The sequence below is a fragment of the Dipodomys spectabilis genome, unplaced genomic scaffold, assembly GCF_019054845.1.
Source record: "Dipodomys spectabilis isolate Male_0828 unplaced genomic scaffold, ASM1905484v1 ptg000081l, whole genome shotgun sequence".
Lineage (NCBI taxonomy): Eukaryota > Metazoa > Chordata > Mammalia > Rodentia > Heteromyidae > Dipodomys > Dipodomys spectabilis.
In genome coordinates, this window is record NW_024870758.1 from 7034141 (window position 1) to 7051773 (window position 17633).

The 17633-nt window shown below is 33.2% G+C and overlaps 1 protein-coding gene across 1 annotated transcript in view; it reads right to left on the reverse strand.

The window, feature by feature from the left end:
- Positions 1 to 17633, reverse strand: part of Lrp1b (LDL receptor related protein 1B) — a 1466647-nt gene that overhangs the window by 466121 nt on the left and 982893 nt on the right. The window contains 2 exon segments of the mRNA XM_042683428.1: positions 12896 to 13027; positions 14926 to 15051. Coding sequence (XP_042539362.1) covers positions 12896 to 13027; positions 14926 to 15051 — 258 coding nt within the window.

The following is a 17633-nucleotide window of genomic DNA, read 5'->3' on the forward strand; positions in this document are numbered from 1 at the left end:
TAGGAAGGGGAAACAAAGGAGGAGGCAACAATGCTTGATAAGAAATGTGCTCATGTAATTGTAACCTGTCTGTATGGTATTTTGTGGGGGAGATAGGAAGGGATGGTAAGGGGAAACAAAGGCGGAGACAATAATGCTTGGTAAGAAATGTACTCATTACCTTGCTCATGTAATTGTAACCCCTCTGTATGGTATTTTCACAAAAAATTTAAAAAAATATCATGTCATCTGCAAAGAGCAAGAGTTCTACTTCATCCTTCCCTATTTGAATCCCCTGTATGTTTGCATCTTGTTTATTTCTGTAGCTAGGCATTCTAATACTAGGTTGAAGAGTGGGGAGAACGGACACTCTTGTCTCATTCTTGAATTTAGGGGAAATGGCTTTAACTTTTCACCATTAAATATAACATTGGCTGTAGGTTTGTCATCTACAGCCTTTATTATAGAAGAATGTTCCATGGATTCCTAGTTTTTCCAGAGCCTTCAACATAAAGGGGTGTTGATATGACATAATGTTAAGCAAAATGTACCACAAGACAGGGACACAAGAGGTGTTTTTTTTTCTCTTTCTTTCTTGCTAGTGTTTTTAATTTACTTACAATGTACTATGAGATTTTTTTGTTTCTATTCTATGTTCTTCCCCCATGGTATAATCCCTGTTTTCACTGGATTTGATGCTGGTGCTCTGCATCTTGTATATTTATTTTTGTAATTTGGGGAGGGGAAGGGATATTGCAGAACACTTAAATGAGGATGCAGGCTGACCCATTGTGACGACCAGATGTACAGGACACTATATTGAAAAATAACTTTACAATGTTGGGGTGGTGGGGTGGTGGGAGGAGTTGGAGGGGTGGGGAGGGAAGGGATAGGAGGAAATAAAGGATGAACTAGCAATGCTTGCTGTGAAATGTACTCATTACCCTACTTATGTAACTGTAACTCCTTGTCCAGCATTTTTACAATTATAAGCCATCAGTGATCCGGAAGCAGCACTTCCCTCATTCAGCCTTTTAATGAACTAACCTGTCAATCTCAGTCTCAGAAGAGATGAAATAGAAGACCCAGTGAAGCTGACACACAAAATTGAAATGATAATTAGTATTTTACTTTTAAAAAATTGCGGTTCTAAAAGGTTTAAACTCTGGGGACGTATTGCTAGTTTCACATTCTACCACTTAAGCCATTCCTCCTGCTCTATTTTTGCTGGCTATTTTCCATACAGAATCTCACAATCTTTATTGACAGAGCTGGCACTGAAATTTGATCCTTCAAATCTCAGACTCATGAACAGGTATGATTACAGGAGTGAACCACTAGTACCCACACTATGATTTTACTTTAAAAATCACTATTTGTGTAATTAATTGTTATATAGTAGTAGATGAATACCACAAATGTACAGGGATCATATTTATTTTATTTTTTCTCTTCTTTCTCTGTTGATGAAGATGGTGGCATCTATGGTGAATAAGAATGTTTCTAACAATCACCCCTTCTGAGGTGAAACTGGGCTGCTGGTCTTCTATCTCTCCCTTGGCAGGAACAATCTTGCAATGCATATTCTAATCTCCCAAACCCTGAGAATTGATATTGCTTATTTATTAATTACTCATAATAAAACTAACTTAAAATTCCTAATATAAAGCTATTAGGGATTTGGTTTTGATTACTTCAATCTTGTTTCAGTTAACTTATTTTTGTCCCTGTGGTGCCACAGATTGAAGTCTGGGAATTACACACACTAGTGAGGCATTCTAACATCAACCACATCTCCAGACTTCACTTCAAGATTGATGGAAGGCGTAAGAAAACAAACAATAAATTCTATATTCATCTCTCCTTCTAAACTAAATAATTTGTTAAATTTACAATGCCATCTTTTAGGCAACGTAGTTATAGTTCAGACCTATGTACCAACAATAACAATAACAGCAAGAATAACTTTCTTAAAAGGTATTTTAACAAATTTAATATCACAGGATATGTCATTTAAAATATAAAAAATAAGTATAATTATAAAATTTCTTTATAGTACTCCTGTATCATAGCTATAAATGTTCAATAAGCATTGTGAGGGTTTTTTAATTGTTTTCATTTCTCCTTCTTTCTAATGTCCTGTAGAACTTAGTTCTATTTCTTATATATTTTTTCCTATTTGGCCAAATTCTCCCACGAAAAATATTAGCGTTCATAGAATTAATTGGATCTTTTCTCCTTTCAAATTTCAAAACAATCTACTTACTACTGACTGACTGCTCTTGGAGAAAAATAACAAAAATGATAGAATGGAATTGAAGATCCACTGCTTATGACAAGTCCAAAAATAAATTAAGTAACTTCTCTTTCCCTCTGTTACCTAGTACATTTTTTACTTGATCAAATACTAATGGCCACTAGTCTTAGAAGCTGAATTATAACTGTATTTCTTTTTTTTAAATGATGTCAAATAGATGAATGGACTAATGCCTGACTGGTTCTCTTAAAAATGGGGCAGGGGACAGAAGCACTCTTTCATGGTCAAAGTTACTTAACCTGGGATACTTCAGTTGCCAATGTACCTCAGCTGAAAAGAGATTCTATTTGAATACTTAGCATTTGTTCCTGATATTAGACAGATGTCAGTTTATTGTTTAGGAGCCAGTAATTAGAGTAAGATATACAAAACACTGACCTTCCATTAAAAATGTAACACCTTGGGGCTAGGAAGATGGTTCAGTAGTAGAGTGCTTGCCTTGCATGCATGAGCCAATGTGCTCAATTCCTCAGAACCACATAAGCAGAAAAAGCTGGAAGTGGCACTTTGGCTCAAGTGGTAGAGTGTTAGCCTTGAGCTGAAGAGCTGAAGGGCACAGCCCAGGCCCAGAATTCAGGCCCCACTACCAGCCAAAAATAATAATAATATAACACTTTAACTTATTTTCAGTGGTACATTAGTGTTAGTGAGTTACAATCCACAAATCTAATCAAATATATTTAGTAAAATTTTGTCATTCTCTTGGTATCAATTAGCAATTTACTATCAATTACAATTAGGAGGGCCTTTTGAGGACATATTTCTCAGCAACTTAGTTTTGAGAGAATGGAGACATTAGAAATAGGTGTGAATATCTATATACTGGAGTGAATTATAGACTGCTAAAACAAATATAGCAATATAGAATGATTTTGACAAGGAAAGAAAGAAAAGAGCCTGAACTCAGGTTGTGTATGGTTTTTGTGAATGAGTCAAAGCTGGCACTGAAACATTTTCCTTATATTTGCTAATAGGAGAAATAATGAATTCCCAAATAAATACTTTTATAACAAATGAATAATGAGTCTATCAGTATTATGGAGAAATATAGATCTCAAGGAAGTTATTATTATGCATTTCTGAGACTTTTTAATTTAAATAATCTGCAGAAGAATATAAATGCCTAATAGAAGATGTTTTCTTTAATACTTTCATGCTAGGAACTATCACAGAGGATTGTGTTACTAGGAAACATGTTAACATGGCTTGCTAATAAAGAATTGGCTGTTAGCTACACTCATACAACTGTATGAACAAACCCATGTGCACACATGTGTGTGAACAAACACACATGTACTCATACAAATATGCACACACAAACAAATCCATTGTTCCCCCGTCCCATCCATGTACCAACTGCCTGTCTTTGCTTATAAAGCATCTTCTATTTTGAATGACTTCCATACACCCATCTTTTTCTGTCAACAAAACAACTATTTAGCTTTCACTTATCTGGTTATGCTTTACTCTTTTGAATCTGCTTTTTCCCCCCTTAGTATGTTTGTGAGATTCATTCTTATTATTATGTGTATTATTAGTTTGTTCCTTTTTATTTCCAGGTAATACTCTACTAAGTTAATGGATATTTGATCTGTTCTCTTATTAGTAAGCATTTCTGTTTCAAGAGAACCCATATGACACCACCTGAGTTCAGTAAAAATCACTTCTGATGTAAGCTAGTCTTTCTTTTCAAATTTTAATTAGATATCTTCAGTAAATTGATTCAATAATGTTGTTATAATACCAGAGCTTTTGCTCTGCACCAATGTCTACTTCCCACATCTTTGTAACACTGAATCATAGTTCTGATATTTTTGGAATTACAATTCATAGGACTCCAAATAAAGTGTTTTAACCTAAAAGAAAAATGGATCTGTTATCTATTTCCTCTAGATTCTTTATCCTATAATTCTAATGCTAAATATTCCCATGATTTGTTTTTTCAGGTACCATACCAGAGAGGGTTTTTTTTTGTGTGTTTTGTAACAGAGTTTTTCATTTTGAAAGATTCAGGACTAATCTATCTACAAATACATACAAACTGCTCACATCACTTAAAAATATATATTTGAAACAAGTTCAAAGCAACAGTATAAAGTAATTTTCATTTTCTGTGTCATGAACAGAAGAAATTTAACCAGATCTAAAAATTCACTTTGTAGCCAAGGAAATGGTTTTCATAAAATTGAAAAATATGTCCCAAAGCAACAATATTATATTTCTTAAGCTACTGCTGTTACTGACATAAAAAGAATGCCTTCTATAATTCTTCTGTGGCCTTGGTGAAAAGGTGGTTACTAGAAAAAAATTGTAAGTAACTGCTTTTTATAAGCCTCTAGGCATATCACACACACAAAACAGATCCGCATCTGAGTGGCACCTGCTTCAATTATTAAATAGGTTTAAGATCACAATTTTTAGTATATAAGCCCAACGTAGTACATAATTTTAAACTGAACACATTTACAGAAATGTAATTTCATCAAGAAATGCTAGCAAATAGGCCAAATAAAAAATTTCATCAGTCATTAAAATTGTTATCTGGCTGAGTAAGAGGAATTTGAAGGACACTCCACTATTATATAGCCTCAATCTCTCTCTGTTCCAATTTCCCTTACTCCAACAGAATGGAATGCTACAAGTTGTACCAGGCTTTATATCTAGTGGTAACACCCTATGCACTATCAAAAAAAAGTGTCAATACTTTTGTCACATATTCTTTTTCAATGTATTTTAGTGAACTTTAATCACTTACAGTAATTCTAAGTTCAAACAAAAATTGACCAAAAAGTATCACCTCTCTCCATATACATTTTTCATCACTATCAACATGCCATATACAGGTGGTACATTTATCACAGACTGGTGAACCAACATTGATGAATCCATTGTTTCTATTACAGTTTACTCTTGCATGTTACATTCTGTGGGCTGAATAAATGTAGGACCGTTTCCTCTTAATCTCACAAAATTAATCCCAAGACTTCCAATAAACTTCCAATAGATATATGACAGTATGGATCAGACTGAGCCCTATCAAGAGGCATTGCAATGCAGGGCAATCTAGCTAATAATTGAAACAGCTATGGAAGGACTAAAATTAGAATAAAATATATTAAACTGATATGCTAGAGAAAGGGACAGTTAGTGTTCCAGAGGTAGAATAATGAGAAATTTCTCAATTGTACTAAGCTAATGTATGATTTAAAACTCATATAGTTTTATTTCTGTAACTTTAGTTTTGCTCTTTCTATTTTCTTTTACTCATTTAAATATATATATGTTTATATTCATTTATAGTAATGGGAGATGAACTCACAAGATCATGCGTGTCTAGCAGGAATTCTACCACTGAGCCCTATTTCCAGCTAATTCTGGAGTTATCTTTGCAATGTTTTCAGATTCAGTTTGGCTACATGTAATTTAAATCGCAAAATGTGAAGCCACGGAGAAGGAAACACTACTGTACTAGGACATATTCTTTCAGTGTTTCTATTGTTTTAAAAGCAAGTTTTGTAAATGATTATATTTTTTAAACAGGCATCAAAATATCTCTCAGGACATATGCCAAACAATGGCAGTCACATAATGGGTTTTATTACTTATTCATCTTTATCAACTTTAGTAAATTAACTGTGACATTCTACATCTAGTATATAATAGGCAATATATGTTGCAATAAGTTGGATGACCCAAATTCAAACAAAAAAAATATGAAAAATAATTATAAACTTGAAAATTTTAGGTAAATCGTCATTACTGGATTGTAATTTCCCCTATTAAATCACACTTTAGTATTTATTCAATATGAAAGAGTCATAAATATACATCAAGAAGAAGGAAGCCTGAATAGAACACTACTTACTAAAGATTTGATCTTTACAAGAAGCAGTAGGTTTTGTTGTGAAGGCTTTTCTTCTAACAGAAATATATCTTTTAAAGCATCAAATGCAGTATTCATTCATCAGGAGGAATACCACCCACAGGCAAGGATTTTCAAAGCTCAGTGTTTTTTTTCCCACTGAAATGGGACTTTTCCAATGAAGAGATAAAAATGCTTTGAACATTTTAAATCTAGCCACAGGGTCTTCATTCTTCTATGGATAGTATCCAGAAATGCTTCATTTTGTGAAAAAAGAATCTTTTCACAGCAGAAACTTTAACTTCTTAGGATTACACCCAAAAGGGTTCAAATTATTTATTGTTCTTGAAATGAACATTGTTCTTAAAATTTTGATAATGAAATAATAATTAAGTACAATATATAGTCTTAACAAATGATCCTCTTCTATTCCATCTGCTTGTTATGATAGGAAATTTTAGTTTGGCATAAGGAGCAACTGGGACTTTCATTTTGGATCTAAAATGTTTTCCTATATCTGTAATTTTTACTTACAGCAGCTGTGGGAGGTAAGCACTTACTACCTCATTTTTAGAAAATTCAGACCTGATGTCTTTCCTTTGAATAAATTCTATCACCATGGATCAAGTAAATATGTGGAACTCGAAATGATTTGACTTGTATCATGTTCTTTCCTTTGTATAGGTTCCCTGAACATTTACCTTAGAATTGAGAGTTTACATTGAGAATTTAAAGATACTATGTCAAACGTCTTCATTGTGTAGTTAGACCACAAAACACATAAGATAGACTTTTATGTATTCTAGATAATTTTAGTGTTGTGACTCTCTGTAGCTTTGCAATTAACTAAAGAAAACTGAGTGGCAATAACAATTATCTATCTGAGGTGAATGTCTTCAATGGAAAAAGAGGGTAGGAATAGACTCTCTACAAAAGTAACAATAGAAAAACAAAAAACAAAAGCAAAACCTTCTAAACCATGTGACACGTGGATATTTCAGTAAGTAGAGATTGAGTCAACAATTCTTTGCCTCTGTCCTTGTACAGAGCAATCCAGATATCTGCATTCCTTCCTCTTGAAATGGCTAGTTGCCTCAAAATTAGTTGGTATATTGACTGTGATGATATTGTAAATAAAATTGTTGACATCTATTTTGATCTTAATATGTGCTTATAAAATATTATAAGCAATGGACCAGAATCACAGAAATTGTACGGAGATATATTGAAAGCTCCTGAAACCTCCAGCACCATCATCTTTATGAGTGTGTCAATTGCTCACTGTCTAAGTAGGTAATGTATCATTTTTTTCTGATTGATTAAAAATCTAGTTGGAAACAAGTGATTGACATCTGTAATTCTAGCCCTGAAATCTGGAAGATGTGAGTTCAAAGCCCCTCTAGGTAGAAAAGTCCAAAAGAGAACATGACTAAATAATTAGTAAAGGCTTGGCTGGAGGCATGGATCCATTACACGCTCGCGCGCGCGCACACACACACACACACACACGTATAAATATAAATGATAATGCTCCAATAAACATAGTCGTGCTGGTAGCTTTAGTGTGGTCTTGTTTGTAAACATTTGGGTAAATGCCCAAAAGTGGGATTGCTGGGTCATAGGGGAGCTCTATATGGAGTCTTTTTTTTGGGGGGGGGGGGGGGGTCTGGTCGTGGGGCCTGAACTCTGGGCCTGGGCGCTGTCTCTCAGCTCAAGGCTAGTGCTCTACCACTTGAGCCACAGCACCACTTCCAGCTTTTTCCTTTTTGCTTATGTGGTGCTGAGGAATCAAACCCAGGGCCTCATGCATTCAAAGCAAGCACTCTACCACTGAGCCACCTTCCCAGCCCCTCTATGTGGAGTCTTTTGAGGAACCTCCATACTGCTTTTCAAAGTGGTTGAACAAGTTTACATTCCCACCAATAATGCAGTAAGGTTCCCTTCTGTCCACATCCCCTCCAACATCTGTTGTTATTAGAGTTCTTGATTTTAGCCATTCTAACTGGAGTGAGGTGGTATCTCAATGTTGTTTTGATTTGCATTTCTTTTATGGCTAGGGAAGTTGAGCATTTCTTCATGTATCTATTGGCCATCCTTCTTTCCTCTTCAGAGAAGTTTTTCTTTAAGTCTTTAGCCCACTTATTTATGGGGCAGTTGCTTCTTTGAGAATTTGTTGTTGGGGGATTTAATTTTTTGAGTTTCAGGTATATTTTAGATATGAGACCCTTGTCCGTTGTATGGCCCCTCAGAAGATGAATGGATCAAGAAAATGTGGTGTATATATACACAATGGAAATCTATGCCTCCATCAGAAAGAATGACATTGCCCCATTTGTTAGGAAATGGAAAGGCTTGGAAAAAATTATATTAAGTGAAGTAAGCCACGCTCAAAGAAACATAGGTCCCATGGTTTCCCTTATTTGCAATATCTAGTATATGTCTGAGTCAAGCAGAAAAGGTCAGATAAGATGATGTTAGGGAAATGAACCCTAAGATATGTATTCAAAAGTTTTTTTTTTTTCTTTCAGGCGATTGTTTCTAACACATTTATAAGATTATTTCTTTGTTGGTTTGTATGTCCCTCCCCCACAGTATAACCCCAGCTTTCACTGTATTTGATGTTGGTATAATGTGTGGAGGGGAAGGGGAAAAATAAATCGTTTAAATAGGGATACAGGTGGACCCATTGCAACAATGAGATTTACAAGTCCTTATGTAGAAAATGAACTTTACAACTTTGGTGGGGGGGCAGGGAGAATTGGATGGGGGAGGATGGGAAGGGATGGAGAGGGGAAACAAAGGAGGAGGCTACAATGCTTGATAAGAAATGTACTCATTATCTTGCCCATGTAATTGTAACCCCTTTGTACAGTATTTTCACAATAAAAAATAAATGATACATACAAACATGTACACTATATATACATACATATATACATGAATATATACATATGCATATATATTTGTATGTACATATGTATGGATATGTATCAGATATAAAATTAAGAAAACTGAACCTCATGAAAATTACATAACATACTTGAGATCACAAACCTAGGATATGAAAGCAATACAGCATTAGATCTAAATTTTCTTTTGTTGAATTCTGAACTGTACTCACTGTGTCTATTGCTAGTCTGCCTTTCTTTGGTTTAAAGATAGATTTATATTTATATTTTGATTATTGTTAGAGATATTAATAGATTCTTGCACTGGCCTATCTAGTGTATATAGTTAGTGTTTTCCTGTATTTAGTACTACAAGATTTTCAAAATATTTTCCTATGAATAAAAATTAAACACACAATAGATACAACACGAAAAATGAAAAATTTTAGTGAAAGTTGCAAGTTCTTCCTAAAGAAAACTTACTCTTATAAGACAATAATTCATGGTGTTACTAAGTATTGTTGCACAAGTAGTCTATGGTTTTTTAATAATAACATTATTTCTATTATTGTTATGATATTACACCTAACCATATCAGGGTCAAAATAAAATCTAAGAAAGTGAATTTGACTTATACAACAAATAGGTTTACCTTTAAGGAAAAAAAAGTATTTTCCCATGTACTAAGAACAAATTGCTTCTCTCCTTCCTTCCTTCCTTCCTTTCTCTTTCTTTCTCCTTCCTTTCTTTCTTTCTTTCTTTCTTTCTTTCTTTCTTTCTTTCTTTCTTTCTTTCTTTCTTTCTTTCTTTCTTTCTTTCTTTCTTTCTTTCTTTCCTTTCTTTCTTTCTTGTTGGTCATGGGGCTTGAACTCTGGGCCTGGGGACTGTCCCTGAACTCTTCAGCTAAGGTCAGCACTCTACCACTTGAGCCACAGCTCCACTTCCTTCCTTCATATTTCTTCATAAACATTTCTCAGATATTTTCAAAGATGAGTATGGAGTTTTGCCCTTAGGGGTTGTATTTTAGTAGTATGCCAGTTTAAACTCAAGGCCTCCTACTTGCTAGGCGAAATATGCTCTACCACTTGAGGCATGCCCCTTGCTCTTTTTGGCTTGTTTACATTTCAGATAGGTCTGTCAAATTCCTTCATGATAATCTCAGACACGGAACCATCTACCTCTGCCTATGAATACATATGCAACATATCCCTCCATTGAATACATATGCAACACTCAATCCAACTTGTTTTTGAGACAGGATCCATCTATCATATTCCTTCTATGTCTGATTCTTGTGTAGCTGGGCAGGAGTTTATTACCACTTCCAGACAAAGGTTATTATAGAGTTTTTGAAAGAATAAAATACATGATATGAGACAAAAAAAGAAGAGACTACAAGGTAAGCAAATCTCTCGCTATACATATAAAATTTAAGAAGGCCACAGTTTTTATTTATGTATATGATAAATATATGATGAAATTCTAAAGAACATATTTTATGTATATAAAATGCAGAATAGATTATGAATTTGTAATCAACTTCCTATCAATAATTAAAGATTATCCAAAATTATACTATGATTTTAGAAAATTATCATATTGTTTGAACTCTGAACATTTATCTGAATTATTCTGGGAAAAGGCTCTTTTTACAATATCAGAAGTTCACTTCTATGTAATTCATATATACCGAGGAAGACATCTTACTTAAAAAAGATTATCTTCCCATCAGAAAGAATGACATTGCCCCATTTGTTAGGAAATGGAAAAACTTGGAAAAAATTATATTAAGTGAAGTAAGCCAGGCCCAAAGAAACGTAGGTCCCATGGTTTCCCTTATTTGTAATATCTAGTATATGTATGAGTCAAGCGGAAAAGGTCAGATAATGTGATGTCAGGAAAATGAACCCTTAGATGTGTATTTTAATGTTTTTTTCTTTCATGCATGTGTTTCTAACACATTTATAAGATTATCTCTTTGTTGCTTTGTATGTCCCTCCCCCACAGTATAACCCTTGCTTTCACTATATTTGATGTCAGTATAACTTGTGGAGGAGATGGGGAAAAACCAATTGTTTAAGGATACAGGTGGACCTGTTGCAACAATGAGAAGTACAAGTTGTCATGTCCAAAACGAACTTTACAACGTTGGTGGGGGGGGGGGCTGGGGGGGGAGGAAGGAGAAGGATTGGGATTAGGGGGGGAGGGGGGAGGCTGATAAACGTAAAATAAAAAAAAAGATTATCTTCAAACAATTTTGAAATTCTTAATAATTATTTGCAGTCATAAACCATACTTATGTACATTTAAACAAAATCTATTTCAGTTTGGAGAAAAAATATGAATGGTATCTGAAACACCTCAACTGATTAGTACAGGTGATTTTTAATATGATCATTATCATTTTTAATATTATACACCAGTAAATTACTTGCTTTGTAATGTTAGATTATGTTTTTACAAGTATAGTAATACTGAGAATGTGTATGAAAATACACATTCAGTAAGATAGCATTAACTCAGGAAACTTATTATTTGAAGTAAAATGAGACGTAGAAAGATTTGTTTGTATGAGTTTATTCTTTGAATGTAGAATAATAAATTTAAATAACGTGATAAAAATGGTGACAGTGGCTCATTTCTGTAATCCTAGCTACTCAAGTGTCTGAATAGCAGGCTCAAAGCAAGATGAATCTAAGAGAAACTTATTTCAAAACCCTCAAAAAATAGAAATGGAGGCATGGTTTAAGTGGTAGAGTGATACTGCTTAGTGAAAAAAGTAGGCAGAGCTCAAGGCCCAAGTTTTTGCCTTACTTTTGGCACAAAATAAAAATATAGAAAAAAATCGTGCATATGTTTATGTTATTTTTGAAGTTAGCAATTATTACAAAACATTTATGTGTATTTATTCCACATTGTCTACTATGAATTTCCAGTTATTTGCTGATTATCATATTTTATAATCACATTAAGATAGGTCTAGTTTGCTTTATTTTAGTTTGTTAAAGAGCAAAGGGTAAAACTCTCATGCCAAACTGACACATACAGTATTGATAAAATCACTTGAAATGTTTTTGTATTTATAATATTTATGTTAGATTTGATTTATTGCCTATATTAAAATTATAATCACATACTTAAATATTTAAATGAATGTAATTTAAGTGACAATAATGCAAAGTTGTTTATATAGCTTTAAATAAATAGAAATCATCATCTGAAAAAAGTAGAGAATTTTAGTAAGTCGAAATTAAACATAAAAGGAGATTTCTATGTGATATATAGATATGTTTGTAATATACTTTGGTCAAGTTCATCCCGTTTCTATTACTGCTTTGTAACCTTTTTCCCTTTCCCTCTCTTTAAAGACATATTTTGGTGGGCTTTATTATGTTATTTTTAAAGACATGTGCTCTCTTTATGCATGTAAATATAAATGCTGTTCTATCAAACCTATCTATGTTCCTTGTCATCCTCTCCTTTCTCCTTGTTCCTCTCATTTGTACTTGCTCCTCCCAAATGTCACCATTTACAACCATGTCATATTTTGTCTCATGTCTAGATTCCACATACAAGCAAAAATAGAGGAAATGTGTGTTTCTGAGCTTCTGAGCTTGGCTTTTCTCAACAAGATGATCTTCTAACTTGTTATTTTTGATTTTGGTGTTTTTTTCTGGCAATGCGTAATGAGACTAACTCATAATAAGCTTAAATTTTCATCTATTACTCATTTTCTTATTCTTTTATCTTGACTGTCAAAGTACAGAGAGAAGTTAAATTTCCATCGTGTTTAGTAAATCAAGTAAATATTGTACATGAATCATTGTATATGAATAGAAAGCTATTTACCTGCGTGGAAATCTATTCCCACAGCAAATGAAGTTCCTGAGATTGGCATCAAGGCATCCATTTTGTCACTTGGTTCAAGAGGTATTCCTCTAATTCCTTCATGAACAGAGTACATAAGAAATGATTCTATACCTAAATTGGAGGGGAAACGGCATGACAAATATTAACTTTTGTTTCAGTATCATACTTTTGTAACATCACAGATATGATCTAAATCAAGCTCATAAATATGGGTTTAATATCAGAAAGTGCCCATGTTAATGCTTACAAATCTAACATGGTTGAAAATAATTATATAATCAAAATGACTAGATGTAAATGTTTCCACCATTTTCTAATCATGTGAGTTGGGTGTGCTATTTGTTTAATTTCTATTCATCTCACTGTTCTCATTTATAAAATGTAGATGATACAGCTGGGTGCTGGTGGCACATGCCTGTAATCTTAGCTATTCAGAAGGCTGAAATCTGAAGATCACAGATCAAAACCAGCCCAGGCAGGTAAGATTGTGAGACTCATCTCCATTTACCCACCAGAAAACAGGAAATGGCACTGTGGTTCAATTAGTACAGCACTCGCTTTGAGCCGAATAGCTCAAGGACAGCATCCAGGCACAGAGTTCAAGCCCCACAACAAAACAAGGAAAAAATAAAAAGTGTAGATTATACAGATGTAGCTCATAATTTTATGAATGTCAAGAGAATTAATATTTTAAGATGCTTGATGGATAGCCTGGCAAAGAAAAATAACACCAAAAATTTATATAAAATTAATTAAGTGGGAATAATGATGTTTATATTTCTCAGTTATTGACTTTATAGTGATTTTATTGTCCAATTATTTTATATTATATACAGTAAAATTTATATTGTAGAATATATATGATCATATATATCAAGTAAATATATAATGTAAATATATGCTATAAATACATATTATTTATTATATATGTATGAATATATCATGATCAGTGGATATAAATGATCATGCATTGAGTAAAGATATTTTGAATTAATAGAACAAGAGACTTTGCTATTAGAAACAGTAGACAGATATCTTTGGATACAGTTATATTCCAGAATTCTCTTCTCCCTCTGCCATGTTAAGCTAAGTCCTCACAAACTCTCCTGTTTCTTTAAAATATTGACAAGTAACATACCTAACATCAAGTTACACACTGATCTCAATTCACTAAAAATAACTGTTTTTCCACTTCAAATTTTGCTTTTTCAGGTTGATTGTAGAAGCTATTAGATTTGAATACATGTTAAAACATAAACTGTAGTTAATTATCTTCAGTTTATTAAAATAAACAATGACACTTCAACATTTTCAGCCACCATAAAGTTCGACATGTATTTAACTATGTTAAAAGTGAAGGTTAGCAAAATGACCTCCTTTCCCATAGCTTGGTCCACTCTTCCCTTCTCCATAGCTTAGCATGCTCCCTACCGAGGCAACACTAGGCCTATGCAATAAAGGAAGTAAATAATCAACTTCCAACTCCCTTTACCTTGGGATGGCACTTCTCTGGGGAAGCTACCACCATATAAGGTAGTAAGATCCCCTTAGAGTGACCTTCAGGTCTAGGCAGCTGCAGGACCCCTTATCTACTATTTGGACAGCAGCCACAAATCCTAGTCCACCATGATGAAGCCCCTGGCCCACACGTCCAAATCAGTGTCTCCACCTACTAGCCCCTTCTAGCCTCTCCTCACCACCATAGGTTATATAGGTCACTTCAGACAATAGCTGGTACTTCTTCTCACTTCTCCCTTGTGAGGAGTCTTGCTGGCCCCTTTTCTTGCAATAAACCTTTCTTTGTTCTCTGTACCTGCATGTCTGTGTGATTCTCTAGCAAAGTCTAATAATCTTTCATTTAATTTTTCAGTTGCCTTAGCAACAATTTTCCCCCTAAATTTTAACATATTTTGGTAGTCTAAAATATTATACGATACCATACAATGAGGTAACTGAGCAAGAACTAAAGTTTTGTTTTTGTTTTTTGTTTTTGTTTTTCGCATGTATACCTTGGCATGACATGCGGTTCTTTTGGAGGTAGTATCCCACAGTACACATACAAGTCCTGGTTGTTTCAGATGTTGGTAAGCAAAGCTGAGAGCATCCACCATTATTTAGGTGACAAGAATTACTGCCTGCAAAAAGAAATATATAATGTTTTTAAAGAAATGTAAAATTAAGGAAGATAATTTTATTCTATCAATGGGTGAACAACTAGTTATTCATATGCAAATGCAGATAGTTCACATTGACTATAATCACATTTTATTTCCAAACATAGTGAAAAGTAGCAAATTATCAGTGAATTTTACCCTTCTAAAAAAGTAAACAGAAATACAAGACGCCCAGTTAAAGAAGTGCAAAAGACTTTGATTTGTTATGAATACTGTCATAAACTTGAAATATTTTTAAATCAGAGAAATGAGGACATGTTTCTGTTTGATTCTTAAACTTCACTTTTCTCTGTAGTTATTTCTTTTGCAAAAATATTTTATTCACAAGTATCACATAAATAGCTGTTAAATTATGTTACCAACTTAGCTCAAAGATAATGCCACTAAAATAAAGTGGGTATATGTATTTAATTTATTTTAAAAGGCAGAGAAATAAATGTTCCCATTTATAGGAACATAATTCTCTAAAAATGTATGAAAAACACACCCATAAGGGTGATCTTATTAATCGGTATGTTGATTCTTCTTATTCTTACACAGTAGCAATGACAAATATCAGTCTTGTAATCACTGGTAGGCATTCTATAAAGATGTTCCACTGAATTTACTAGGCCCTGTGTGCTAATTAAAGCAGCTAGCATGAAGGTAGGTAATTTATAATCTTACCCAGAAAGTTCATTAAATGTCTCATCTTTAGAATTTTATTCTTCTAGGACATGCAATGCTATTTGGTGGATTTTTAAGATCTGATACAAAGTGCAGCAAATCCAGTAAGAATTAAAAGCATGGTGAAAGTTATACATCAATAGTGCTCTATGGAAAATTCAAAATACCAGTGTAGTACATTATTTCTCATCTTCTGAATTAAAGATAGTATAGCAGGATTATACTGTTCAATAGAAACTGTCGTGAGTTGTGTCATTTTTGAAGCATAAGATTTTCTCAATTTGAGAGATTTGTTGTCAAAAGACCTCTGATATTCTCTGCTCATTTCCTGCTAATATTGAACTCCATCTTAAGCAACCTGAACCTTTTAAATGAATACATTCATCTCCTATATAAACTAATGAAGATTAATTGACTCATTCTCCCTCTTCCCAAGATGAATTAAGATGATATTTCAAATCTCTGATAGTTTTAATGATGAAACATTTATATCAGTAAGTGTGCAATAATTCCATACTGAGCAGGCACATATTTTATTTTATAGAAAGCATGTTGGTGTAGGATAACACAATGTCATTCTATAGAGGCATAAGTTTAGATACAGATTTATTTTTATTACCACCCAAGACTGTAAGATTGGAAAAAAAATCATTAATTGATGATCTAATATCAAGTTTTAGGTATTACCACTTAAGGAGGAGAAAGAAGAAAAATGAAATAAAACTAGGTTAAAGGACAGGATACAATTTTTTTAAAAATAGAATATTAATATATTTAAAACAATTAGAATGGGGGCTGGGAAGGTGGCTTGGTACAGTGCTCGCCTCACATGCATGAGGTCCTGGGTTTGATTCCTCAGCACCACATAAGCAGAAAAAAAAAGCAAGGAGTGGTGTTGTGGCTCAAGTGGTAGAGCACTAGCCTTGAGCTGAAGAGCTGAGGGACAGTGCCTAGATCCAGAGTTCAGGCCCCATGACTGACCCCTCCCAAAAAAAAAGTTATAATGTTTTAAATATTTAAACATTTTAAAGTCTTAAGAGTTGAGAGGTTTTATTTTCCTTGATAGAACCAAAACTAATACAATTACAAAGCTAATAGTATATTTTATTATATTTATTTGTTGATAAAAATAAAATTAGCACTTTAACAGTTATGTGGAACACTTACAATATATATCTTTAAATAGTCTATGAGGAAACAGTGGATTATATATATAAATAAATGGACTTAATTGTATTTTTATCTGTTTATAGGTATATTGTGATTTTAATCATTATGTTGTGATTAACTTTATATTTGGAAATATTAATAATATTTTGTAATGCTATTATTATCCAACACTCATTCCCCAAATGACTGTTGGAGTTAAAAAGTCCATTTGACTAACAAGAAGTCTCAACTCTCCAGTGATCTCTGTCAAAAATGATAAATGAAGTAGCTAATTGTAGATTGAAATCAAAAGAGGTAGTAAAGGTAACACCATAAAGACTCCTAAATTACTCATATTTCATACTAATGAAGCTTTAAAACTACTTGCGATGATTCTGCTAATGGGATTGTCATTAATACTGATGTTTTTATCAGCATATTCTATTCATAAAATGTCTTTTTCCTTGCATCTTAAGGTTGATGTATAACGCCATTTTTTCTTTTTTAATGTTTTGTTTACATTTTTAACATTTTTAGTAGCATGTATTAGTTGTAGAAAATGCTTTTTTATATCCATATAGGTATACAGTATATTTTGATCACATTTTTCTTTCTGACTATTCATCCTCCCCTTCCCCACTTCTAAAACCAATCTTAATAGGTTCCATTATTATATTTTTATAAAAGTACATCATTAATTTTAAGTACTAGATATTCTCATGTGTTTG